At 39.9% G+C, this 26827-nt stretch overlaps 1 protein-coding gene across 1 annotated transcript in view; it reads right to left on the bottom strand.

The window, feature by feature from the left end:
- Nucleotides 1–2313: 2313 nt before the first annotated feature.
- Nucleotides 2314–26827, bottom strand: part of DYNC1LI1 (dynein cytoplasmic 1 light intermediate chain 1) — a 33924-nt gene continuing 9410 nt past the window's right edge. Inside the window, exons 3-13 of the mRNA XM_053669378.1 lie at nucleotides 15691–15807; nucleotides 14734–14964; nucleotides 13059–13228; nucleotides 10635–10728; nucleotides 7970–8105; nucleotides 7158–7269; nucleotides 5554–5613; nucleotides 5409–5453; nucleotides 4627–4747; nucleotides 3767–3922; nucleotides 2314–3254 (exon numbers count right to left, since the gene is read on the bottom strand). Coding sequence (XP_053525353.1) covers nucleotides 3142–3254; nucleotides 3767–3922; nucleotides 4627–4747; nucleotides 5409–5453; nucleotides 5554–5613; nucleotides 7158–7269; nucleotides 7970–8105; nucleotides 10635–10728; nucleotides 13059–13228; nucleotides 14734–14964; nucleotides 15691–15807 — 1355 coding nt within the window. The 3' untranslated portion in view covers nucleotides 2314–3141. The remainder of the gene's footprint in view (nucleotides 3255–3766; nucleotides 3923–4626; nucleotides 4748–5408; nucleotides 5454–5553; nucleotides 5614–7157; nucleotides 7270–7969; nucleotides 8106–10634; nucleotides 10729–13058; nucleotides 13229–14733; nucleotides 14965–15690; nucleotides 15808–26827) is intronic.

The raw sequence follows: 26827 nt of genomic DNA on the forward strand, positions 1-26827 counted from the left end.
CATGTAACATATACACAGTGGGAATACCAGAAGAAACAGCAGGAATATTTAAATAATGACTGAGAATTTTCCCCAAATTAATGTCAAGCACTTAAACTGCAGATCCAGGAAGTTCCAAGAACACTAAGAATAAATAATAACAAAAACATGACACCTAGGCCTATCATACTAAAATTTCATTAAATCAAAGATAAAAAATCTTGAAAGAAACCAGAGTGGAGGGAAGCACCTGTGGAGAAACAAAGATACATTTTATATCCGATTTCTCTTCCGAAGCCAGGCAAGCAAGAACTCAAGCAAAGACAGGGAGCGTGCATTGGATTGGCCCGATTTGATCCCGTGGATCCCAATACAAGGGAGTCAGCGGAGCCAGAGTGAGAAGCAACAGGATGGAAGCGGACAGCTGAAGGTACGATGCTTCTGGCTTTGAGGACGGAAAGGGGGCCACGAACCAGGAGTGCAGGCAGCCTCTAGAAGCTGGAAAGAAAAGGGAAAGATGTTCCCTAGAGCCTCCAGAAGAAATCAGTCTTGCTGACATCTTAACTTTAGCCCAGTTAGACTGATTTGGTACTTCTGTCCTAAATGCGCATTGTTTTAAGCCACTAAACTTTGGTAACTGGATACAGCGGCAATAGAAAGCTAATATACTTGACACGGGGTGAATACACAATGCAGTATACATTATGATTTGTTGCAGAATTCTACATCTGGAGCCTATGTAATTTTATTAGCCAATGTTACCTCAATAAATTCAATAAAAAGCAAATAAAATAACAAAACAATTATATACCCATCAATAACATAACAGATAAATTATAATATATTTTGCACAATGGAATGTAATGGTGCGATGAGAATGGGCAATTATTGCTACATGCAACAAAATGCAAGAACCACGGAAGTCATATTGAAGGAAGCCTGGCACAAAAAAGAATATAAACTCTTAAGTCCCATTCATTCATGTAAAGATTAAAAATTAAACTTATCTACAGCTTTGTTGGTTATTAGGACAGTGGTTAGTTGGTGTGTGAAAGTTCTGACCAGGAGGCATGTGAAAAACACTGGGGGCACAAGTACTGTGTCTCTCTGGATCTTGATGCTTGGTTATACATGGTCACTGCGATATTTCAGTCAGTTTCAAACCTGCAACTGGTACACTTCTCTGGAGCATACGCTTCAATAAAAAATGCTTTAAAAAGTTTAAAAACAAATTTCCTTGCAAAAATAGGTTTTAGGCTTAAACATGGTAAACAGTAGGTTTTAGATTAGTTAAAACTGAATCCCATACAGAGTGAATGGCTACAGTTATTTCAGGTAACAACTCAATCAGTTTCAAGAATTTTCTAATCCATCTCCAAGGTCACACAGAAAAAATGAATTGGTGGAAACATGCACGCACAGCAGATACAGCAAAGTATAGCGTGATGAACAGGCTACAGTTTTCTCCTTCATCACTTTCACCAAGGACTCGTTTAGAAAAAGTGGTCTTTACAATATCATGACTATAGGACCCTTTCTGGAAGAAGAGTTTCTCAATGGCATTTTTCATCTCATACTTATCAAACAAAATGTTTTTACAAATTAGTTTTTCCGTGCTCATGAACACCCTGGGTTTTTTCCACACTGAAACAAATTATTACCCTCATATATTTTTAGCATTTATATTCAACTATTAGGAGCCAAATACCATTAGAAAACTAAACATTTTAAGGTTCTAATAAAAGTTTCATGTGAAATAGTAGATGTATTGTCTTCAAACATTTTGTTTAAAAAAATCTTTGGAATATGCATTTTAAAGTAGTAACAAAGACCAATTTAAAGTGTGTAACCACATTTTCCAATGATCCGAAATGACTCATTAAGTGAAATGTGTGTGTTTTTTAGCTGAACTTCAGTAAGATGATGAAATTGTTCTTACGCAGATTCTAACGAGCACTGAAAACTAGGTATCAGAACGGTGGAACTACTAACAGCTATTCTTACCTATGAGAGAGTAGCTAAGTGTCAGTGCATTGGCCAAGCTTTGAAAAACAGCTTCTGCCCATTAAGTGATAAAAGACTTATTTTTATCTCCTAGGAGTGGTGACACAGGAGTCTGCAGATCTAGACATGTGAGGAAGATGTGCTGATCAAGGTAAACTCCCAATTTAAGGAAACTTACAGCACAGTGAATCTTATGTACTTGATCTCCTAGTAAGAAGAGAGATCACAATGCTTAATAATACTATTAAGTCAAACATTTCGAAATACTAATAAGTCTTCCTGATTATCTGATAAATGCAAAGTTAAATATAAGAGAATGCCACACGTTACTTGAACCTGAATGCGGAGAATAAATACTTTATTAACTGATTGCAGTTGAAAGTCACAAACAAAAAGGGGTATTTTAAGGCAGAGCCGTATACATATGTATATGACAGACACGTATATGACATATATGTACAGACAAACCCAAAGACTGTCACCGCTTTACATTTGAATAGCCTCTGCATTTTTCTTTTACATATTTAGGCGGTGTGCTTTCTTTTCTTCTCAGTTAAAGAAACAAATCTTCGCCAATATTTCAAAATCACATTTTGATAACTTACAGGATCATGAATTCAGACTAACTAGTGTATCAAACGCTATGTGATACTTTTCTCAGCATATTCCATATGTGGTGGTATATTTATGTCTGGGTGAAAAATCTGATAACCATCTTCTTTTCCAGTAAAACATAATTTTAAAAAATGATTTTAATAGTCTTAACTAAAATAAGCTTGGACTTCCAAGTCTGTCAAATGCCCGAAGCATATTATCTTCTGCCCTTCCCTGAACCCTTCCAATATGTTTTAAATAGCCTTTAGAATATGAGCACATGGCTTTATTTTAGATCTATAAATTCTGAGTTTTCAAAATCCAAAATTACTTCCTTATGCAAAATGACAATGCAAACAGCAATCCTATGTAATGAAGAGCGATTTTTCTTCTGTATAGCTCCCTTTTATAAAAACGGGCAACCACAAAAAAAAAAAAAAAAAAAAAGACAAATTTAGTCCATCTGAAAAAGCACTCCAGCTCCCTAATTCCACTCTTGAAGGAAAAGGCAGAGGCAAGTTTACATTATCCCAGAAAACTGAAGAAATGGCTTATTTGGTATCTTCACGAAGCGTCCCCTTCCGTAGGCGACGTCGGTGTCGTGGGAGAAACCGTAACTGGTTTCCGTGTAATTCTGTCCAGTTCCGCGTGAACGTCTGACAGGACGGGCTTCTGGCCTACGATGATGGAAAAGAAGCCAGATTTAGGTACAGGTCCAAGTATTTCTTATACCAGTGTCTCTTCATTAAAAATTGCCCATGGCTTCATTAACTCTAGCATTCTAATGTCAAAAAAGAATACAGACGGAGCTGCTTTAAAACAAAGTTGGATCTGCCACCCCGGAGGACGCCTCCAACCTCTGGGATGTTCAGACAGGGCAGAGGAACCTCGGATGGAGCCCAAAGCAGCTCTGTGTCCCAAACAACAGCTTGCAAAGACAACAAAAAACAGAGCAGTGTTCCCTAGAACTGGCGGTTCTCAGGAAGGGAAAGAGTAACTGCTAATAGGTTGGAGTTTTCTTTTAGGGGAGATGAAAATATTATAAAATTAAATATGGTAATGGTTTATGTAACTCTGTAACTATATTAATGCTACTGAACTGTATGTACATTTTAAATAAGTGGACTGCATGGTATGTAAATTATATCTCAATACAGCTGTGTTTTAAAAAAGCTCCAGGTAACTATACCTGACTTTTTGGCAGATGGTGGTAAACCACTGCTTCCGCCTCCAGCCCCAGCTCCTGGGCTGCCACCGCCGACACCCGGGCCTCCTGGAGAACCGGTCTTTTTACTCAGCAAACTATTGAAGAAATTTGCCAGGACACCTTCACTGGTAGCTCCAGCTGTAGAACAAAAACCAAAAACTTTCGATCAGAACATCAGATTGTTCTATAAATCATCCTTTTAGTAATCACACCCAGAAGAATAACAGACTTAAAATGTAAGAGCTGTATGTTCCAAATTCAAGAGCTGAATGTAAAGATCCAAATCTAGTTTGATCTTTAAAGGCTGGATAACTTCTCTAATCTACTCAAACACAGAACAAAATATAGGCAACCTTTAAAAGTGTAAAATAATTATTTAAAAATCATTTTTAAAAAGCCAAAGGCGTTTTAAACAAACAGATGCTGGATGCTGCTATGTCTGTGCTTTGAAAAGAGTTCGTGAAAAACACGTGGCTCGAGTAATACGAAGTTACCTAATCCCCTCTATGATTATGTGTCATTTTTTTCTTTTTCTACATATCATTTTTATGTTAATTGCAAGTAACCTATTATTATAAAAACATGAATTTCTTCAATGACCTACCATAGGAGAATGACTAAACAAACCCAAAGCTTTCATGAAGTTCACACCCTAGAAGTGACATATTAAGACGACACTGTAAACTGGTTCTCAGTCTGATTAACTATGAGATTGTTACTACAGAGACAAAGACAAGAGGCTACTGTGCAAAACCAGAAACAGCTGTGGTAAGAGGGGAGTCTCGGTAGAGGTCTTTCCATTGTAAGACGCGCTGCTTTCTCTGAGAGGGAGAGAAACGTACCTTTCATGTTCGGATCGATCTTCTTTGACCCAGCGGGGATGGGTGACACACTGGCGACGTTGGATGACACCGATCTGTTTGGTGTTCGAGGGGAGCCTCCTGGGACTCTCGGTGAGGCGTCCTGTGTGCGAACAGGAAAGCCACAGTTACAAAAACTGAAAACTCCCAACTTCACACATTATTATTATAAAAAGAAATCACTTATCAACCATACCCCATCATTTCTACCGGGACATTTACACTTGCAAACCACTGGCCAAAATGCTTAGCAATCGTGTCCTCATTATTAGAAAACACCAGACCCATCATCGCATGTTAGAACACTAACTTTCCCTTCGATGGAAAAACACGGCTGCGTTCAATAATGAAGTGCAGCTCTGAGCAGGAGCTGGAGTCAGACCTGGGCCCCGACGTGCACACCCACCCACTGAACCCACGTAAGCCTCCACGCCCTTCAGAGCTTCCACTTCCCCAGCTGCAAAACGGGGCTAATAGGAGTTCCTGCCTCATAGGGCTGTTGTGAGGATTTATAAAATCATGTATATAAGTGGTTAAGCACAGTAACTGACGCACGACAAACACTGCAAAATAGATCTTTACAATTTAAGTCATCTTAAAAGGAGTCAAGTTTATCTTTAAAAAATCTTAAATATTCCAGAAGAATTCTTAATTCAAGTTTACATCAAAGTATACCCATAGGAGACATGATATGATTAAGAAATAAAGAACTAATGCAATATGCACTGCATTTTAATAATTTTGTCAACATTGGTAATACTGACCACAGGCCTTCCAGCTGCAGTTGGTGGTTGCTTTGCTAAAAGGGTCTGAAAAACACAAAAGAATTCTAGGTTAGATATTCATAACGTGTATTGCTGTAGTTTTAAAGAAATTATATACAATAACAGTTCTGATGCAGTTTCCTACCTGTAGCTTCATAAGAAACACTTGGTCATCTTCGGCCATAATTTCCTTCTCATGCACAAACTGAAAGGAGCAATGAGCAATGCATAAACGAGCAAGTCTAGAAACAGTAGAAGTGGGACATTTGCAACTCACTTTTCCTACGTATTCATTCAGTAGATAGGAGAGCCATTACGTTTTTATTTCAGGGAAACCAGGAGCAAGTTGCAGGTCTATTTTCCACCCAGTAGCCAGAGTGATCCTTTTAAAAGGTTAGGTCAAATTACATCACTCCCCTGCAGAAACTCCCCCTCCCAGCACTTTCCATCCCTCTCAGGATGAAATCCAAAGTCCTGACTGCAGGCACCTGCCTGCATGAGGCCCCCACGAGACCTGAATTCTCTGCATTTCATCTCCTGCCCTAACTCTGCCCACCACCCCACCCCACTCCAGCTCTTTTTCAGCCTCTCTGGCCTCCTTGAACATTCCCACCTCAGGACACATGCACTGTCTGTCCTCTACCTTCACAGGTCTCTCCTCCAACCGCAGACATTCCCTAACCATTCCACAAACAGCACACCTCCCTTCCACCCCCAGTCCTCTGCAGCCCCCTTTGCTTCATTTCCCTGGCACTTCTGACCACTTGGGAGATGGCCCACGTGTTGATTACTGTTGTATCACACCCCTCCAGTTAGCACCTAGTGCCTGAACAATGGCTCAGTAAGGACAACTAAAACAAAGCAAATTTGTTGGAAAAAGAGAGACTGGGGAAAACTGTTCCTTTTTGATGTGTGCATTTCTTTTACTAGACATCCACACCAAATACCATGCCAACTGATTTTTCATTACCTTCTTTATTTCTGATTATCCAGAAACAAAAGATAGATGTTCAATACGAATGTTTAGATTCTTAAGTGTGACTCTTATTATGTGTTACATCAAAATTACTTTTTCTTGAAACATGTCCAAATTAAAAGCCAGTGAGAAATACTATATGCAAACACTCATTTTTATGCACCTTTTCAGAAACATCTGTGATACCTAATTATGGAATACCATGTACTGCTTAACATGAAATTAAGATACATGAAGGAGTACCTTCTGGAACCAGATTTAACAGGCATGAGAGTGACATGGAACAATCAAGACTAAGTCTAAATAAAAAAACCTGGAAGTTCCCGGGTGGCCTGGGGAACTGACTGACTGGAGGAGACCCGAGATCGGCCTCAGCAGACAGATGCTGCTACACTGATTCCAGTGATGTTTTCTTGGCTCCTGGCTGAGCTCTAGGCTAGAAAGTTCACAGCTTCTACCTATTCAAATTGTTTAGGATCCATACACTCCCTTACACTAACCTACGATTTCCTTTAGAATATGGACTCTGAACTAATATTTTCTAATATAAATACGCCAAAGACTAAGTAACGACTCAGTAACTAAATAGATGGTTTATGTTTTGATAAAAAGATCTTTATTTTGAGTGATATATTAGCAACACCCAAATTACACTTGGAAATGCCTTTGATAGGAAAATATACCCCTACCTTTCTACCTTACAATCTTAAAATTATGAACTTTCCCCTTAGTTTAAAAGCCTAAATATTAAAACTATATCCTAAAATTTTTACCTTTCGAACAGGTGGTTTAGTTATAATATCTTCAAAATTATCTTCTGCTTTTAATGTCTGAAAATTTTCATGTAATATTCCTATTTTCTTATCATTATCCCACCCTGCTGGACTGGAAAGAAAGACACATGGAAAATTTTCAAGCATTTGCACATTCTTTTATTCAAGCCAGTATCACATTAAAGGGAACACATTTATAAAAATAAATTTGACCAATTATGGAAAAAACTAATCAACTTTTTTTAGAGTACTCAAGTTACGCTGTACTAATTTCTACTTAAAATAATTATCAAAAAAATAGCCCTGGCTGGTATAGCTCAGTGGACTGAGCACGGGCCGCACACCAAAGGGTCGTTGGTTCGATTCCCGGTCAGGGCACGTGCCTGGGTTGCAGGCCAGGTCCCCAGTGGGGGCCACATGGAGAGGCAACCACACATTGATATTTCTTTCTCCCTCCCTTCCCCTCTTGAAAAATAAATACATAAAACCTTAAAAATAATAATAATGATCAATCTTCCTGATTTTAAAAAAGTCATTACGGTATTTTGGGGGAACAGTGGTGGTACTTATTACCACCTCCCAATTTTATTCAGGGAACTTTTTAAAAACACGTGTCATTACACTTTGGGGGCTTAGTTATCACAACCAGTTAAAGAGTAAGTAGATACTCTGATATGTACACACGACAGACAGCTACAAGAACAAGGCCGTTCAAAAAGAGCTCAGGCCAGCAGTAAATCTAAGAGACAATGATAAATAGATCAAGGCAGATTATACATCAAACAGTCTGACATATTTAAGTGTATACTTACATAAATACTGCATCTTTTTCCACAACAACAGCAGGATTCTTATACGGAAATCCATACAGTTTCTGAACGATGTATTTATATACTAAATCTATATTTTTGTTTTCCTTTACAGAAGTGTAAATAAGTGCTGCACCATCTGAATAATACCGTTAAAGAAATTTCAGAACAAATTCCATAGACAAGCACCATTAAGTTCTTGTTCTCAGCCTCACACGGCTCCATGATTGGTGTCAAAAATCATTTCTAAAGGTATATTATACTGTAATCAAAAATATCAAAAGTATAAAACACTTCCATACAGGCTAAAATGCCAATAAAATATTTTATAATAAGCTATAGGTAATAAAATAAAAGCAAAAGCTTCATTAAGCCAAGAAAGAAAAGGCAGATTTAGTAAAACTGACACCACCACTACCTATATTTAAAGCACATGAAGAGGCCATTTGTTTTTGTTGTTAAGCTTCCTCAACTTCAGGGAGGGGTATTACTTACCATACACTGTTCTGTTTGCCTTTTCAACAAAACTGGTTTGCACTCGTATCCCTTAATGGTTTTCACTAGTCCCAGGACTGAGAACTTTGGAGACAAGACTCAGAAGACTCACAAAAGAGAGATGAACCAACGGATATTACCGGGAAGCCTTCAGAAACGATCCAAGGTGGATTTCATGACCAAAACTTGAGGTAAGACAACCTCACAGGATGCTATACGGACTAAAGCAGATCCAACAGACCGTAACTTTTATTCAAACAACATGATAGATCAAGAGGCCTGTGGAGAAGGGCTGATGTGACCACTGACAGATGACGTGGCCTGAGTGGCCAGCAGAAATTTTCCGACCACTAGTGAGGACCACTGTCCAGCACCAGCCGGCGTGTCCCCAGAGGTGGTAACCTGGGCCAGAAGGAAATGCTGGGAATGGACTGACCCTGATCTGGAAGAATCATATTTTCTAGGACACGAACCTAAAAGGGCTACTGCTAAATACTACTTATCATAAAACTTGCTAGAAGCAACCACCATAATTTTAAGTAAAAGCTTAATCGTGTAAATTTTGCACTAATGATCTTTTTTGTGAGAACTAATTTATGGTAACTGGAAAGATTTCTACAGCTGAAAAATTTATGTGGCAGTTAAAAACTAAAAAACAAAGATGATTCTGAACTGTTGCCCTCACCCTGACACGCATGTGTGCATGCGTGCACACACACACACACACACACACACACCACTCTCTTGAAGTGACTTGTCACATTTTGAACAACTCGCTGTACTAAAGGGGTGTGATGATTTCGGTGGGCAGTCTCCTTCCTGATTATGTTTCTGCATGGACATTTCAAATAAGCATTAACTCCATGTCAAAAAAGACTGTTCTCAAATTTGGTAACTTTCAAAGATAAAATAGGCTACATAAAACTACTCCAATTACTTCCACTTTTTGTTTTCTTCTAGAAGACTCTTAGATAGACAATGCCCTTTAATTCAACCTAACTCACCCATTATGTGACAGGAGAAGAGAAAGGGCCGTGGAAAGGACAAAGTACTGAAGAAAAACCACCAGTGTCAAGTGATCTTGTTCATTATACAGCCACACTTTCTATTAAGTGGTCCTTCAATTAAATGTCCACTAATGAAAATGAAAAAACTATACGTACTATAGGCATGTGTATGTTACTTACTATTCTTACCTACTCCTGTTATCATTTCTTCACTTTTCGGACCCAAAAGCTTTGGTTGGAGAATGAAACTGCAAATCATCTGATCCATGCTCCAGCGCCCTTAAGCCTTGGTCAAGTTTTCACTCCCAACCCTTACTTTATCCTTCATTTAGTTTTCAATGTTATTCATTGGCTCATTGAACCCTTGCAACCTGGGCTGGACAGCAGTCGTTATGATAGCTTTTCTAACCTTGTGATCATTAAAATCACCCCAGAAACGTTTCAAAAGTACAGATTCTCTAGCTAACCTTAGATTGTTCCAACTCAGTAAGTCCTAAACAAGCACAGACAGATTTTGAAATCACTGCATTAGACTGTGGAGATAATGCACTGTACTACACAGACTGGAAATGAGAACACACAATCCTAAATGTTGACCTTGCCCCACCACCCAGCCAATAAATGAACTCCACTCCTGGGGCCGGGGTCTGGTTTCATTTATTCGGACTCTGAAACAGAATGCTGATAGTGTAATGACCAGCTAAAAGATTATTCATTATACTCAGAGTATTAATTATTCTATCTATGACTCAGAATTGGGCCTTAAAAAAAGATAACAATACATACTGGCTTGATAACAATTTTATCTCAGCATTTTAGGATAAACATTGGTGCTATGAACACCACTTTTTAATCAGAATGTTTATAATGCCAACTCTTTAGAATTTTTCACATAAGACTAAAAATTATTTACCTTACGCATAATATTTTAAATGCAGCAAATCAAATTCATATACTTCAATACTTGCTTTTATATCTCAAAATACCCAGACATAAATGATTTGAGACCTAAAGTAAAATTTCCAACCAGAAGCAGAAGGAACAGAGCTTATGGGATTTCTAAAGTCCGTCAATTACAATTCTGTTCCTCAAAAAACAAAACAAAACACATAAACAAGCAAGAACAGGTAAGGTACATTACACCAGTCACTGTGTTAAAAGGATACACTGTAAACAAAACTTCCGGATGTGTGACTGAATGAAATCAAAATGTTCATCTTTGTAGTCATGTTCTTTCTCCAATACACTAATGGCATCACACTGTTGAATTAAAATAGTTTTTAAAATACAACATTAACTTTAAATAATCAAAATTAAATATAATGATTTAAACAGATCAATTTTGGGTGAGTGAACAGCAGGACCAAGAGTATCAATTACTCCTGTCTAGAAACGTTCAGCTGGGATCTAAAGACTAATGAATAATTTTATTTCTTTAAAAAGTCTTTAATTCTAAGTTATACTGAATGTGGTAATAACACTAAAGAGGAAGTTTTAGTACAGAAAGGAATGAAGAATAAGGGACAAGCTTTTGATACTGGTAACTCAGCTACGTGTGTCATAGAACAAAACTTTTAAGATCTAAAATCTACTCTAGTTCTACGAAACGCTCTCGTGTGTCCTGGGAGACCGCACGTCCCACTACTTCCTCTTCGTTCTCCGTTTATCTGATGACTCTGTTGACCATCATTTCTTTTCTGGTGCTTTTTCCCCTCTCACTACAATTTCACCAATAGCAAAAAATAAAAAATAAAAATAAAAAAGGTGGGGAATTACAGGCTATTTTTTAAAATGTCACCTGTATAACCAATGAAACAAATCTGAATTCTACTTGCTACAGAAAAAAATGCATGTTCAAACATCACGATATCCAAATAACTTCAACAAAACCTTTCTGAATCAAAGATATAAAACCTAAAAATAAACACTTAATAATGTTCTTTATACCTAATATTAGTGTGGGGTCAAATTTCATACGTAACTTTTCTTACGCATATATACATCATAGAATAGTCTTCTTGTACCAAAATGATGTAGCACATTTGTGCTACACTTATGTCCATTTATTTAAAATAAATGATCAAAGATACTCATACTTATACTGTTGACAGTATTTTTCCTTTGAAAATTTGTGAGGCAAGTTGCAGTGTGAAACAGGAAAATACCTGCCAATAAACAGCTCTGTGTCAAATAAAACAAAAGCCACAGAAAATGCGATAGTTTAAAAACAGTTTTAAAGAAAAAATGTAACAGTGAACTAAACCAGAACATCATTTAAAAAGCAGATAACAGACTTGACTTAAAGCTACCTTTCCCTAACTGTTACCGATAAATTTTAAGGTGTTTAAAGTATAACTAAGCTAGATTTAAATTTTTTAAATCATTTTATCCTAAAGACGAATAAATTCCATATCCTCCTTTAATTAGATGTACAAACTATATGTTACAAAAAGTATTAATAATTTTAGATCTCAAAAGGGTTTATATGTTGCCATTTTCTTACCTTTTCCATGACTTAACAAACAATAAAGACATACTACTTAGCCCTGACTGGTGTAGCTCAGTGGATTAGACACTGTACTGCAAACCGGAAGTTCGCCAACCCTATTCTGGGTCAGGACACATGCCTGAGTTGCAGGTCAGGTCTCGGTGGGGGGCGATACCAACCAAATTTCTCTTGCACATCAATGTTTCTCTCCCTCTCTTTGTCCCTCCCTCTTCCTTTCTCTCTAAAAACAAATTTTAAAAATCTTAAAAATATATACATATAAATAATTTATGTTTCAAGTTTACCTTCTTCCCATTTGGTCCTAAGTAGTATATCTTTTAAAAAAAGATTTTATTCATTTATTTTTAGAGAGAGGGGAAAGGAGGGATGAAGAGAGGGAGGGAAACATCGACGTGCACGAGAAACATCTGCCCCTCGCACACAGGCGACACCCCAGGCAGGTGCCCAGGAAGGAAATGGTGACTGCCTGCTTTGCAGGATGATGCCAACCAACTGAGTCACACTGGTCAGGACACAACATTTTAAAAGAAAATTTGATTTGATTTCAAAGAGTATACAGTGACAGACTAAATGAAAAGAATTTTAATTTTAGCAATACTATCAGAACCTCTTTAATAAATAAAAAGCCCCAGATAACCACACATCAACTTTACATGAGTGCTTAAAAGTCTTTTATTTTAGGTGCTGAAAGTAGGTGTGTAAAAGTCTATTCTATTTTAAATACACAATTGTCTGATATTAGCATACCAAAATCTAATATGAAAAAACTATAAAAATAATTACATGATCTTACCCATAATTATTTCTACTAAACTGACTGTATAATGAAGTCTAATTGGAACCTGGAAAATGATACTCAATCACAAATAGAATATCTGAAATAACATTTATTTCAAAGAAACTATGATTAAGATCCCAAAACCAACACGTGAATATCATTCAATATTTTAAACTACTGTTTCTATTTGTTAAGCAAAATCATCTAGGAAGACTAATGTGTCGACTCCAAAAGGGGTCTGGGAAACAGAACAGCTGCTCATCCTTGGTTAATGCCAGTAACCGAATGTCTGGACGCACTGACCTTTGTGCAAACTACTAGGACTGGGATGCCCAGGTTATGCGTCAGTGTGTCCGCGCCCAGAGGTAACACCACGTTGTCGCCTCTGTCTTCCTGAGACACGGTGTTTCTTCTCTGAGGGGAAGCTGGGAAGTCTTCTCCTGGCTCTACGTATTCTTGAAAGTCTCTAATCACTGAAAAATCAAAGTAAACAACTTAATACAGACTTTAGAAACTGCTTTATGTCAGCAGGTAGCTTTTTCTGCCATAATCTCAATATATATTTTGCTAGAGTTTGTCTCGTGTAAGAGAAGGAACAAAAAGGGTATTTGACATCTATTTCAGGGACAGTACAGAAACCCTGGACCCACATTGACCGAGGCGGCAGAGCACGACACTGACTGGCTCCAAGAGTGGTCTTCAACTCGGGTCTGGCTTAGCTGGTGCAAATCCTCTGGGCTAGTCGTATCTAACTTTGTCTCTATGTTCTCTAATTCACAAAGGGTACTGAAAAAGGATACAAGAAAAACACGTGGGGGGAAGCAGGGGGGACTTCCAGAATTTAAAAGACAGTCCTGGATGACTTTCTAAATATTAGTTGCCTTTGTCTAAACTCTTTGCTTGGGTCTGCTTGGTATATAGGTGCAATCTTGGGCCACATTAATTCTGTAATCCTGGGGAGAATTAGAGACATTACCAACACTCACAAATTTTTAGAACTCATTTGCAAGACTGTCAAAACCCTCACTTAAAAGTAGTTAAAGTGAATGTGTCAAGAGCCTTAACAATGTATACTTTGACTCAGTAATTCCTCTGAGAAATTCTCAAAGAAACAACCAGTGTTACATGCATACACACACGGGGATTTCCATATAAGACTGCTAGTCTTGGGACCACTGCTATTGGACAAATTCAGAGAGGGGGGAACCCCCACAGGCAATGGCCTACAGGGAAAGAAAGGTATAGATTAAGAGCAGTTAGACATCTTTGTCAAAGATTTAGTACACATATTCTCTTAAATTTTTACTGTCTCCTTGCATATAAATTCCAGTAAGCCGTCACTTCTCCTCAAAAAGTTATGAGCTAACAAAACAAGGAAAAGCAGCATTCCATCTGTATATTTTCTTAAGCAAAATACAACATTGGCAAATGAGGCATTCTCAGCGAAATTAACAACTGTGACAACTGGCTTACAACCTGTTAGAAATGACCCATATCATTTTCATAATTTCCATGAAAATTTCCAATTTACATGGGCATGTACAAAATATGTTATGTACTTTGTGAATCATAAAATCAGCTTAACGTCTTTACATTTGTGTTGTTACCATCTTTTTGGACATATTTCATTTTGACAAAGTTGGTAAGATTGTTCTGCTTATCAAGACATGAAACTGCTGAAAATGAGCAGCTGAAGAAAGATTAGAATTTTTTTGTCTTGAAAAACAACTCTTCAAAATGAACACATATGGCCTTCTGGCAAAGGAGTAAAGGCACCTCTATGAAAGAGTCTGCCATTGTGTACACATTTCCCATCTAAAACTGTATTAAAACCTAGCACATCATTTAAACTTAATTTCAAAAACAGTACTCACATGATGTTTCCCTCATTAAACCTTGTTCAAAGTAAAAAATTCGTAACAATTATGATAGCCAGTTAGGAAATTTATTTGAAATCTCTATTAATATTTTTACTTACACTTTTGTTCCATTTCTTTCATTTCTTCGGGAGGAATTTTCAGTTTGTCAATATGTTCTCTAATGACACTTGCCCATTTCTGTAAAGAATCCAAAGCAGTCCAAGGCTTTGACATATCAACAACCAGCATAACTAGAGTGTCCTTCAGAGAGATGGCATCCAGTGAGAATTTAAGGAGGCCTTTGTGATACAAATCTCCATCTAAGATCCACACATTACATCTTGTTTGATCTACAACAGACACAGGAAAGTTACCAAGGCAACAGGATTAAGTTATTTCATCATTCAAAGAACAACACTACTCGGTGTTTTAGGCCATCTCCACAGAAGATGCCTCTTTTGACAAGGTTCAACTATTTATGTCACATCTACCAACTGAATCAAGACGCAACCAATATTGAGGAAAATGACTTAACTGCCAACATGGAACATCAGCGTCCTCTACTTCATTCTTCTCAGTCCCAAACCACAGACTGAATAACATGGTGCTGTCCTTACCATTGGCAGATAGAACCATGCAAACTCAAGATATTATACATAAAATGAGAAAGCAAGTGATCTATAGGAGAAAAATGACTGATCACATGAGAAAAGCTAAGGAGATGGTTTTCTTTGTCAAAAAAGTGAAAAGAAGATAAAAGGTAAAAGGGAGCCAGCAAACAATCATAGGATACTACTACTTCACCGAGGGAAAATGAACTGAAAAATCGACATTCTTCAAAAACTGACATTCAGCAAGAAAGCTGAAGTCTACACAGCAAAATACCTTAAGATGTTTAAGAATATCACTACATGAACCCCAATCCCAAACCAATAAAAGGATGCCTGCGTAACTATTTACTGATCGGCATGACACAGTAGGACTCAGTAAAAACGACACACTCAAAGACTAAGAGGAGCAGCAATGCACTGTGGGAAGACTTCAGGAAATTCAGGTTACAAACAGACGATACTCACCATCCCTGTCTTCATCATGAACATTCAAATACAAATATTCCAATCCTCTTCCTTTTTTGTACTCCTCTATTCCCTGAATTTTTCTTATTAAGCTTGTTTTCCCAGCTCCATCTTCACCTGTAAAAAAGGACAATTCTTTTACATTGTAATATGGAACACACGCACATGGATGCTTTGTAGGGCCAAGTGAAAACCTAACTAGAATGAGTTTCAACCAGAAGGGTATTCGGATGGAAATAACCAGGGAACTGTAGAGCTGAAGATGCAGGCTTCACCTCCAGGATTTTCTCTCCTGGGGTCTCTTCCTCTGGTTAAGTGTCCTGTTCTCTCCTGTCACAAATGGCTTGCTTTGAGGGTATTTCTCAGGAAGCTCAACTCTTTTGGCATCACAGTTTTTAATCTACAAGGAACAAAAGGCTCTTTTTCAGCTTTCGTCTGAAGAAGCTCCAGTAAACACTCTTAAGTGGCTTAGTGTGGGTCACATGCATACACACAGGCCACTGATGGCGGGTGGGTGGCGTGTCAGAACCGACCGGGGCAGGGAACCACAACAGCAGCCTCGCCAAAACCACGTAGCCATGAGAAGTGTGTAGCAAGGGAGAGGCGTGGCAGTTGGGGGTAGGAAAGTGGGTAAGAAAAAGGGTACAGGGAATGCAGAATAGACAAAAATGCAGACTTTGAAAATATTAACAGCAAAAATCATGTGATTTAAACTTGGCACAAGTTTAAAAAGTTTAAAACGAGGCTAGCTATTCAATGTTTTGGTGAGGATTTTTTAATATTATGAATGTATTTAATACTACATGGTACTGTTTCATAAACTTATTTTGTTATTAGCAATATTATGTTAGTAGTCATTTCTTAAATCTAAGGACTTATTCCTGGAGATTCATGAGTTCTCTGAGAATTTAAAAATTGTTTTCATTTTCATGTTAAGCTTTGAAGAAATTATATCCGTCTTAAGCCTTCTGAATCTTTGTATCAAAACGCTGCCACAAGACTGCAGTACCCGCCTCTACACTGGTGTTTATAGTCCCACCGGTGCCCTCTGAGGCCAAGTGATTAGACGGAACAAGCACACAAAACTCAAAAAACGGTGTCGCAGAGCGGTCAGTTCTACACTGAACTGTACTGGCTGGGCTGGTTCTTTTTATGAACGATTTTCCAACACTTCACAGCAATAAGCGTAGTCTTAAATAGGCAATAAAGACTTTGTCATTAAATGAGTACGTGTTTTTCAGTACAACTCTTGCTGTGTATATTAAAATGACCCATCAAAAGACCAGATTGGGTTGGAAGCAGTGATGTGTATGATGATGACAAGGACTGCCATGGTAATCCATCATCTTAAAGTGGAAATAAAGTTACCCAGCAAAAAACAAAACCCAAGTACTTATGTCTACTATTAAACCTAAATAGCATTTAATTTCAGTAAAGCATCGCTTGTTACATTGAGTGCTAATGTGAATTTTATCAGTTGTGCAGTTCTCATGAGCATTTAGTTTATCATTTGTTTTGGTTTTGTAATTGCTCAAGAACTATACACAAAAAGGATTTTAAAAATTCCTATCTGGTCACCTTACTAGGCATGAGCATGAGATATAAAAATAACTGAAATCACTGTGTAAGGAGATCTACAAAAACCTTTCAGAGAGTCTGAGTAAGCAGAGCAGAGGACTCCTGTGGCAGGGAAACTATTCTGTATTCGAACAACACTAGATTCACGTCCCTACACGTTTGTGCAAACCCATATGATGTGCAGCACCAAGAACGAACCCTGCAGGACTTTAGGTGACAACGTGCTCATGTCAGTTCGTCCGCTGGAATAACTGTGATACATGTGCCACCATGGGGTATCGGTAGTGGGGCAGGTTTTGCAAATGTGGAGATAGGGAATATTCAGAAACTCTCTACTTCCCACTCGATTTTGCTGTGAACCTAAACCTGCCCTAAAAAATAAAGTTTATTGACTTGAAAGTGTCTGAGCCTGTTCTAGAACTAGAAAAAAAGGAATCGAGATTTCTTTTCTGGCAGACTACTTTCCCGAAAGAAGTCCTCTAAGGTAAAATGACCAGATGAAAAATGACCAACCCACAGAAACGATGTTATGTGTCGTAAGCACACATAACAGATTGATGATAGAGGCTCATGTTCAATAAGAATTTTCTACAGCATACAGGGACTCATAAAAATAGGTGGTAATTCCTTAAACTTCATTTAATATGACACAAGATTTACTTAATTCTCACTTTAGATGTTAGAAAGTGAAAAGATACCTTAAAAAGAGTCAAAAAATTCAGATGAAGGGGGTAGGTAGGGGTGGCCAAAAAAAGGATAGGGAATTAAGAGATACAAAGTCCCAGTTACAAAATAAGCTCTGAGGGTGTAATGTACAGCACACGGAATATAGTCAATAACACTGCAATAAGTTTATACAGTGACAAATCGTCACTATACTTATTATGGTGATCACTTCTTGAGGTATATCAATGTTGAATCACCATGTTATACATTTGAAACTAATGTACTTTGATACACACACACACACACAAAGAGAAAGTATATACTTTAGGGACAAAAAAAATTCAGACCAGTGTATTTCAACTTACTTTTAATATTTCAAATGATTCAAATAAAAAGTTTTCTGAATAAAAAATATATATACTTGTAGATAATCTTAAGCATAAAAAATAAAAACCATAATATCAGCTAGAAATAATCACTGATAATTTGGCTATCTCTGATAATGACATTATGAGTGATTCTTTAAATAACAACTTTGCATCTTCCTTTTAGTTTAGCAAATCCCACTTTTAAAGGTTTAATAGGCTCAGAACAGATTTTGAGCCCAAATTCATGGCATCAAAAACACTATCAGTCTTGCCCTGGCTGGTGTAGCTCAGTGAGTTGAGTGCGGGCCTGAGAACCAAACAAGCACAGTTCAATTCCCAGTCAGGACACATGCCTGGGTTGCAGGCCAGTTCCCAGCAGGGGACGCATGAGAGGCAACCAAACATTAGTATTTCTCTCCCTCTCTCCTTCCCTTCTACTCTAAAGATAAATAAATTAAAATCTTAAGAAAAAACCCCAAACACTGTCAGTCTTAACCACACATGCTTGCTATTTTGAGTCCTTGCAGCCACTGCCAAGGCACAGGTGTTTCTTTTTTCTAGGGCTGAATACAAGATGCTCACAAGGCCAGAGGTTATTCCTCCAAGTGAATGTTTTCCATCCTTCATTTCACTGGACTAATGGTTCTCGAAAAAATGCATCAGAGTCACCTGAGAGCCTTGTTGAAATACACATTGCTGGGCCTCACCTCCTGAGTTTCTGATTCGGTAAGCTTGGGGTGGGAGCCCAGGAATCTGCATTTCTAACCACTTCCCAGGGTTGCTGATGCTACTGGCCTGGGACCACTCTGAGAGCCAGTGCATCAGACATTTACTACACGGAGCCAAGCACTAGGAATACAAATACCCGTATGTCAAAGTTGCTGTCCTCTGGGAGCTCATAAATTGGAGAGGGAAAACAAACAGAAGATAATTTCAAGATATTATCTTCTGGACTACACTAGAAATAAGTGGCAAACTAGGAACCCAGGCCGAAGGGAAAATCTGGCTTTGCTGGGAGCTCGGAAAGGGCTTTGAAGAGAAGGTAACAACACTTAAGCCAAATCGTGAAATGTTAATGAGCTATGGAGAGTTTGTCATTCTGGGAAGTAAGGAAAGCGCAGGCTGAGGCCTTCAGGCAAAAAAGTCCTTTTAGAATGGACAAATAATTTGAATGCACGACATTCAGAATGTAAAGGGAAAACTAGCCAAAAAAGTGAGAACAGATGCCATGTCAGATCATGAAGGGCATGTTACACCAGGCTGAGATGGTCAGTCAGACCTCATCCTGAAGATGGTGGGGAGCCGCTGGCAGCGACTAGGACAAAGTGCGCCAGACAGACTGACAGGGCTAAGTTTAGGAGTAAGCAGACTAGATAACAGACTATTATTGGAGTCCCAGCAAGAAATGAAGTAGGCCTGAGCTGACGAGTTAGCCATGGGTGGGGACAGCTGTACTCAAAGGTCGGGAGTCAGGGAAACGAGCGGGACAGAAGTCAGAGAAGACTCCCTTGTTACAGCTTCCCTCACGCTGCCCTCTCCCATTCCACTACCACTCAGGACGCTGACCCGAAGCCTTCCCTCAGGCAGCTCTTTCACCCCCACCCAATGGCTGTGTTCGCAGTTCTTCTTCAGTCCTCTCCTCTTCTCACTCCGCATGGAACCCCAGGAGAATCTCCACACGTGACTCCAACAGCACCTACATTCCCGTGGCCCACGGACTTCTTTGAGCCTCAGCCTCTCCTGAACTGGTCATCTCTACTTGGATGTCCCACAAACAGCTCGAATTTCAACATGCACAAAAGCAATGCCATTATGTCACCACCTTCCCCCCAACACACTCACTTATATAATTATTACTAAAAGTCTCCAACTTCAAGGCCTTCATATCCACTGTTCCCTCCATGTGAAACATGCCCTCTTTAGCAATCTACAGTATAATATATGTTACCTAACCTTCTCCCCACCTCCCCAGCTATGTCTTCCTCAGGCAGGCTGTCCCTAACCACCTCATTTAAAATCACAACCTCCCAGCAAACCAATTCCTTCTTGTTTTGTTTTTTTTTCCATTGAACTTACTAACAGAATATGTATTTTACTTAGTCTCTCCCTCCCTGAACAGCTCCAGAGGAAAAGGCATTTCTGTGTTGTTTACTGCTGCAGCCCCAGTGCCCAGAGAGGGCCTGTGACCCAGGTGCCTACTGACTGCTCCCTTCAGAGCGAAATATGGATTGCCAAGCATCCTACAAGCAGTCACTAACAACCGTGTCTTAACAAAAAAATGTGCAGAAATATTATTAACATGAGATTCACAAATCCCTGAATGAAGAATACAGATTTTGTCCTCTTACCCACTTTGGGAGTATTTTAAAACTTTGTGTATTGATGGGTTTGAAATACAAAGCCTAAGAAAAAAGACCAGGACTTCCAGCAGAGATGGAGGCGTAGGTAAACACAGTCTGCCTCCTCACAAAACCACATCGAAATTACAACTAAACTACAGACCAAAGATCACTCGGAGTCGTCAGAGATTGAGTTGAATGGAAATCTGACAACTACAGAACTAAAGAAACCACATCAATTCAGAAGGGAAGGAGACGTGGAGAAGCAGAGACGAAACCAAACACCTACACCCAAGTGTGGTGGATAAAATTCCGAGAAGGCAATCTCGGGAGCAAGAGGTCCCAGTCCCAGTTCCACACCAGATCCCCTAGTCCAGGGTACCAGTACCAGGAAGAGAAGCCTCCATAACTTCTGGCTATAAAAACCAGCAGGATCAGAGAATGAAAAAAAAAAATACTGGACTCCTTGGCAGTTCCTCTTAAAGGGTCTGCGCTGAACTTACTCAGACATACTCCCTCTGAGCTCCAGCAACACCAGGGTAGCGGCTTGAAAGGCACCAATGGCATGTGGGGAGGAACTGAAGTGTCTGGCTGGCATGAGGGTGAGAGCTAGGGACAGCTGTCTCCCAGACAGAAAGGTGGGAAAAGGACACTGTGCATTTTGTGAGCCCCGCTACCCCACAGAGCCACAGAACCGGCAGGCCGGAGCCATATCTGAGACTCCCTCAACCAGGCTTACACTGTTTGCCCCGCCCTGGGCATGTAACTGAGGCTCTGTCCCACCCGACTTATAGGCCTGTCCCCACCCCCATACCTTTGGCTAAGGGGCCCCAGGACCAGGACTAGCTGCAGCCATCTTTGGATGAGTTTGGCTGTACCTGGGAACCTCCAAACCTAACACAAGTAGCAGCCACCTGCAGATTGCTTTGTAGCTCATGCTGGTGGCCCCAGGCAGAATACAGGTGGTGCCTGACCTTGACCTGTACCAGCTGGGGAACCCCAGAGCCTGAGCACCCATGGACAGTTGCAGACCACGCTGGAGCACCACCACCCTGATCCAGCACAGCTGATGCTCCACGAAAGGTAGAGGCTGGTGGTCAGTGGTCATAGCCAGTCCTCGCAGCTGACTGGACTGGGTGAATCCCTCCCATAGACTTGACAACAACATTCAGGTCTCGACTAGAAGAGGAGGGTGTGCTCAGCCCATAGAGGGCGCACCTCCAGTACCCAATCTGGGTAATGGGGAAGGCTGTATGCTGGAGCCTGTCATGCTACCAAGACAGGGAGTCATAGCAGCTCTTCCTAAAACACAGAAACAAACATAGGGAGGCTGCCAAAATGAGGAGATAAAGAAACATGGCCCAAATGAAAGAACACATCAAAACTCCAGAAAAACAACTAAACAAAATGGAGATAAGCAATCTATCAGATGCACAGTTCAAAGCACTGGTTATAAGGATGCTCAAGGAACTAAGTACTTCAACAGCATGAAAAAGAGTCAGGCATGGAAATGAACAATTTACAGGGAATCAAGAGTACAGTGGATGAAGTTGAGAATCAAATCAATGATAATGGAACACAAAAGAAACAAAAAATAACCTAGCAGTACAACAAGAAGAAAAAAAATCCCCCGAAATGAGGATAGTGTAGGAAGCCTCTGGGACAATTTCAAGCGAACCACCATTTGCCTCATAGGGGTGCGAGGAGAAAAGAAAAAGCAAGCAGTTGGAAATCTATTTGAAAAAATAATAAAACTTCCCTGATTTGGTGAAGGAAATGGACATGAAAGCACAAAGAGTCCCAAACAAAATGAACATAAATAGGTCTATACCAAGACATATCATAATTAAAATGCAAAGGTTAAAGATAGAGAGAGAATCTTAAAGCAGCAAGAAAAAAGCAGTTAGTTATCTACACGGGAATTCCCATAAGGCTGTCAGCCAATTTCTCAAAAGAAACTTCACAGGCTAGAAAAGACTGGTAAGAAATCCCTAGAGACCTACAGCCTACACTGTTCTACCCAGAAAGGTATCGCTTACAGTTGAAGGGCAGATACAGAACTTCCCAGACAAGAAAAATCTAAAGGCACTCATCATCACCAAACCACTATTGCATGGAATGTTAAAAGAAGATCAAAACTAGGAATAAAATGGCAATAAACACACACCTATTAACAATGGAATCTAAAAAACTAAGCAACAAGAACAGATAGAATCATGGATACAGAGAGCATTTTGATGGTTACCAAACGGGAGGGGGTGGGGAAGAATGGGTGAAGAGGTAAGGGGATTTTTTTTTAAAGATTTTATTTATTTATTTATCTTTAGAGGGAAAAGGAAGGAGAGAGAGAGAGAGAGAAATATCAATGTGTGGTTGCCTCCTGATGGGAACTGGCCTGCAACCCAGGCACGTGCCCTGACTGGGAATTACCGCAATACTCTGGTTCACAGGCCCGCACTCAATCCACTGAGCTACACCAGCCAGGGTAAGAGGTAAGGGGATTAAAAAGTATACTTTGGTAGTCACTGAATAACCATGGGATGTAAAGTACAGTACAGGAAATGGAGTAGCTAAAGAACTTACGTGCATGGCCCATGGGCATGAACAAAGGTGGGGGGGATGCCCGAGGAAAGAGGGAGGTGCTGGGGGAATAAAGGGGAAAACTGGGACAACTGTAACAGCACAATCAATAAAATATTTTATTTAAAAAGGATGAAATTTCCAATCTGTGGAAGTGTTTCCATAAACAAGAGGCCGAATTCACCTCCCTTTCCCATACCCTAGTCAAACAGAACCATCAGTACCTTCCACTTCCAGCTCTACAGGAGCAGCAGTGGCCACAAACACTGAGTGCCTAACTGCATGTATTCAACTCGCAGTAATTCTAACATGACCACAACTCTAAGGGGGAGGATACTGATTATTTCCCACTCAGCAGATAAGGATACTGGGGCTCAGAATTGTTAAAGTTAAGCATCTCATCCAAAGTCTCATAAGTAAGAATTGACAGAGATCTGAATTCATATGAATTTAACTCCAAAGCATGTTTTCCAATGTACAACACTGCAGCTATCTTTAAAAGCCATTAAAACAATACTGGTTATTATTTTTGTATTATGATTCACAAAAGAAAAGAGTATTTCTGCTTTCAGGGGGTCACTGCTATTCAGAAGAAAAAAAAGATTTCATGCATTTTCCTCTGTGGGCTGCCACTGAGTGATGGGGGGTTATGTTCCTACCCTCCTGATTCTGCCTCTAAAAACTGAGAATAAAGTCTGTTTTTCTATACTGGTAATTTCTCTCCTAAAATATTAGATGAAGACAGTTGTGCCTGTTAACATTCAGCACATCCCGGATCCACTGCAAGATAAACATTACAACATTAATTCTGAAAAAGAACATTCTGTCGAGTATATGTGATGTGGTAAATATGGTAGTGTGAGATTTTTTTCCTCCACCCTGTGATTCTGAAATTTCTCACTCACAGTAAAAATCAGGAGTGTTCACACTGAGAATAAAGAACTTTTCATAAATATACACAGACTGTAAGGAACTCCAGTGAAATCCTGTCTACTCACAGAAGAAGAAACTGAGGCCAGGCCACAACCACAAGAACTGCGGGCGCACGGCGATAATCCAAGCCTCCCCACAGAATGCAAGTCAACCTTCTCAAAGGGGCAGTTTCCCTTTATCCTCAGAGAAAATGAGAAGAGGGGAAAAAACAGAATATCTTATTCCTAAGAACATTCAAATACCTAACAGTGCTTGGCACAGAAAAAGATTCTCAAGACACTTAAAGAAGCACTGTGCTTATTGAAACAAAATCATTTGGGAACAAAATTTCTAGCAACTAGTCTTCTCCCATCTTCACGTTTAGTAACATTTGAAAGTTATAGCTGGCAGAAAATTAAACATTCATATTTTACATATATCAAGCACTGATTTCTTCATTTCATAAGCCTTTGTGGGCTCTGGAGCCTCCTGTTCCAACCTGAAGGTCTCCAGGCCCCTCCCACTCCCGGAAATCTGTGTCTCTCTGGGTAAGGGAATTTGTGCGGATTTTTTTTCTTTTTGTAAGTCTTAAGCTCCACTATAATGACCATTTTCTGCAGCTGTCACTTTTTCTACACCTAAATGAACTCTGACATGATTTGTCTTGATGGCAACTATGGGCCTCTGAAAATAGACCTATTTCATAAAAGGCCTACAAAGGCCAGTGAAGTCATATTCTATAAACAAAATCTCATTTGTTCCCTACTATTTCCGGGAATCTTAATCTGACGTATTTGCAAAGATGTAGTGTTGCTCCAGGGTTATACACATCTTCCAATCGCATTATTTGTTAGGCTGTTAGTTTCTCTTTTTTTGCCTTTAGGCCCTTCACCCATGGCCTCCCCCCAGTTCTCTTCTCCCTATATGAACATGCCACTCAGAAGTGAGCATTCACTCAGTTCACACCACACTCCAATCCATTCCCTATCCTGCAGCTGAGAGGTCTGCCTGACACCATCTCATCAGGCCCCTCTCCCTCTGAAGACCCTTCAGGGGGTTCTACTTAATAATATGCACACTGAAGTATTTAGAGGGGAAGACGCTCATATCTGCAATTTACTGTGAAATGCATTCTTTTTTCAAAAAGGTTGCATAGTGGGGCATGTGATCATGAAAATATAGTTAAATATTAATGGAATGATCTAGGTTTGACATAAATATTAACCGTAAAACTTCAACATTTCCCTACATTTGGAATTTTTATAAGATGTCAGGAAAAAAGCCTCAGGGTCTTCTTCCCGCCCTGGCACTGAAGGACAAACTGGAAGAAAGGCCGGCGGCCCTCACTTTCCTGCCCTCCCTGTGTCCCACCGCCCCGACGCTGGGCTCCCGCTGTTCACCGCTCCCTCCAGTGCGGCAGTCCCCCAACTCTGCATCTTCACACACGCTGCCACTGTTTTCTGGAACATTCCTCCCTTCTCCTCACCACAGCTGAGAGATCCTACCTTATTCTTTCAGTCTCATTTAGTTTCCTCTGGGAAGCTTTGATTCCGCCGCCCTGGTTAAGTGATTCCCAACACACTGCACACTTAAGACACTTCAGTGTTGTGTCTGTGTGTCAGAGTACTTGTGCCTTTCCGCAGACTGTAAGTGTGTCAAGTCTGTCCCCTTTGGTTTTTTTTTAAGATGTCATTTATTCATTTTTAGAGAGTGAAAGAGAAGGAGAATGAGAGGGAGAGAAAGAGAGGGAGAGAAACATCAATGTGTGGCTGCCCCTTGCGAGCCCGGCACTAGGGACCTGGCCCACAACCCAGGCATGTGCCCCGACCGGGAATCGAACTAGCAACCCTTCCATTCACAGCCCGCGCGCAATCTACTGAGCTACGACAGCCAGGGCTCAACCAATATTCTTCGGGCAACATCTCTTAACTGCCAAAGTTCTAGCTTTTAAGGTGTTTACAGATAAGACATTATCCTATCCTTAACAGACACGGTGCCTGCTTGCTCACCAAAAACAGAAACCAAGCTGTTTTAGTCTCTCTGGACTGCTACGACAAAAATGTACCATAGGCTCGGTGCCTTTTAAACGACAGACCTTTAGTTCTCCCAGTTCTGGAGTCTGGGAAGCCCAAGACTAAGGCGCTGGCAGATTCGGTGTCTAGAGAGGACCGACTTCCCGATTCACAGCCAGCCGTCTTCTCACCATGACCCCACCTGGCCGAAGCGGTGAGAGAGCTCTCTGGTGTCTCTTTTGTAAGGGCCTAACCCCACTCGTGAGGGCTCCAGCGCGTGATTTAATCACATATCACAGGCCCCACCTCCTAATGCCATCACACTGAAGGTTAGGACTTCAACATATGACTGGTGGGGAAGGGTGGTACACATTCACTCTACAGCACCCGGTGGACACACAGAAGACTCTTCACCAAAATTCTTATCTTTAATCACAACCACGGTCACTATTTTCATACCTAGCTCTCATCTGTAATTGCTTGTCCCGGCCATTTACGGGACACCATTAACGATCTGTTAAAACAGGTCATCACTCATGTTTATAGAACTAAAATGGCTACCTCTCATCAATTAATAGTGTTAGCTCATAATATATACCTCCCTCACTAAACTTAGGAAACGTTTCTCGTCACCGGGCTGAGCTGCTGATACTCAGCTGCCTTGCCACAGCCAAGAGGAATG

Source organism: Artibeus jamaicensis, unplaced genomic scaffold (genome assembly GCF_021234435.1).
Source record: "Artibeus jamaicensis isolate MK-2021 breed Jamaican fruit bat unplaced genomic scaffold, CSHL_Jam_final contig_519, whole genome shotgun sequence".
Lineage (NCBI taxonomy): Eukaryota > Metazoa > Chordata > Mammalia > Chiroptera > Phyllostomidae > Artibeus > Artibeus jamaicensis.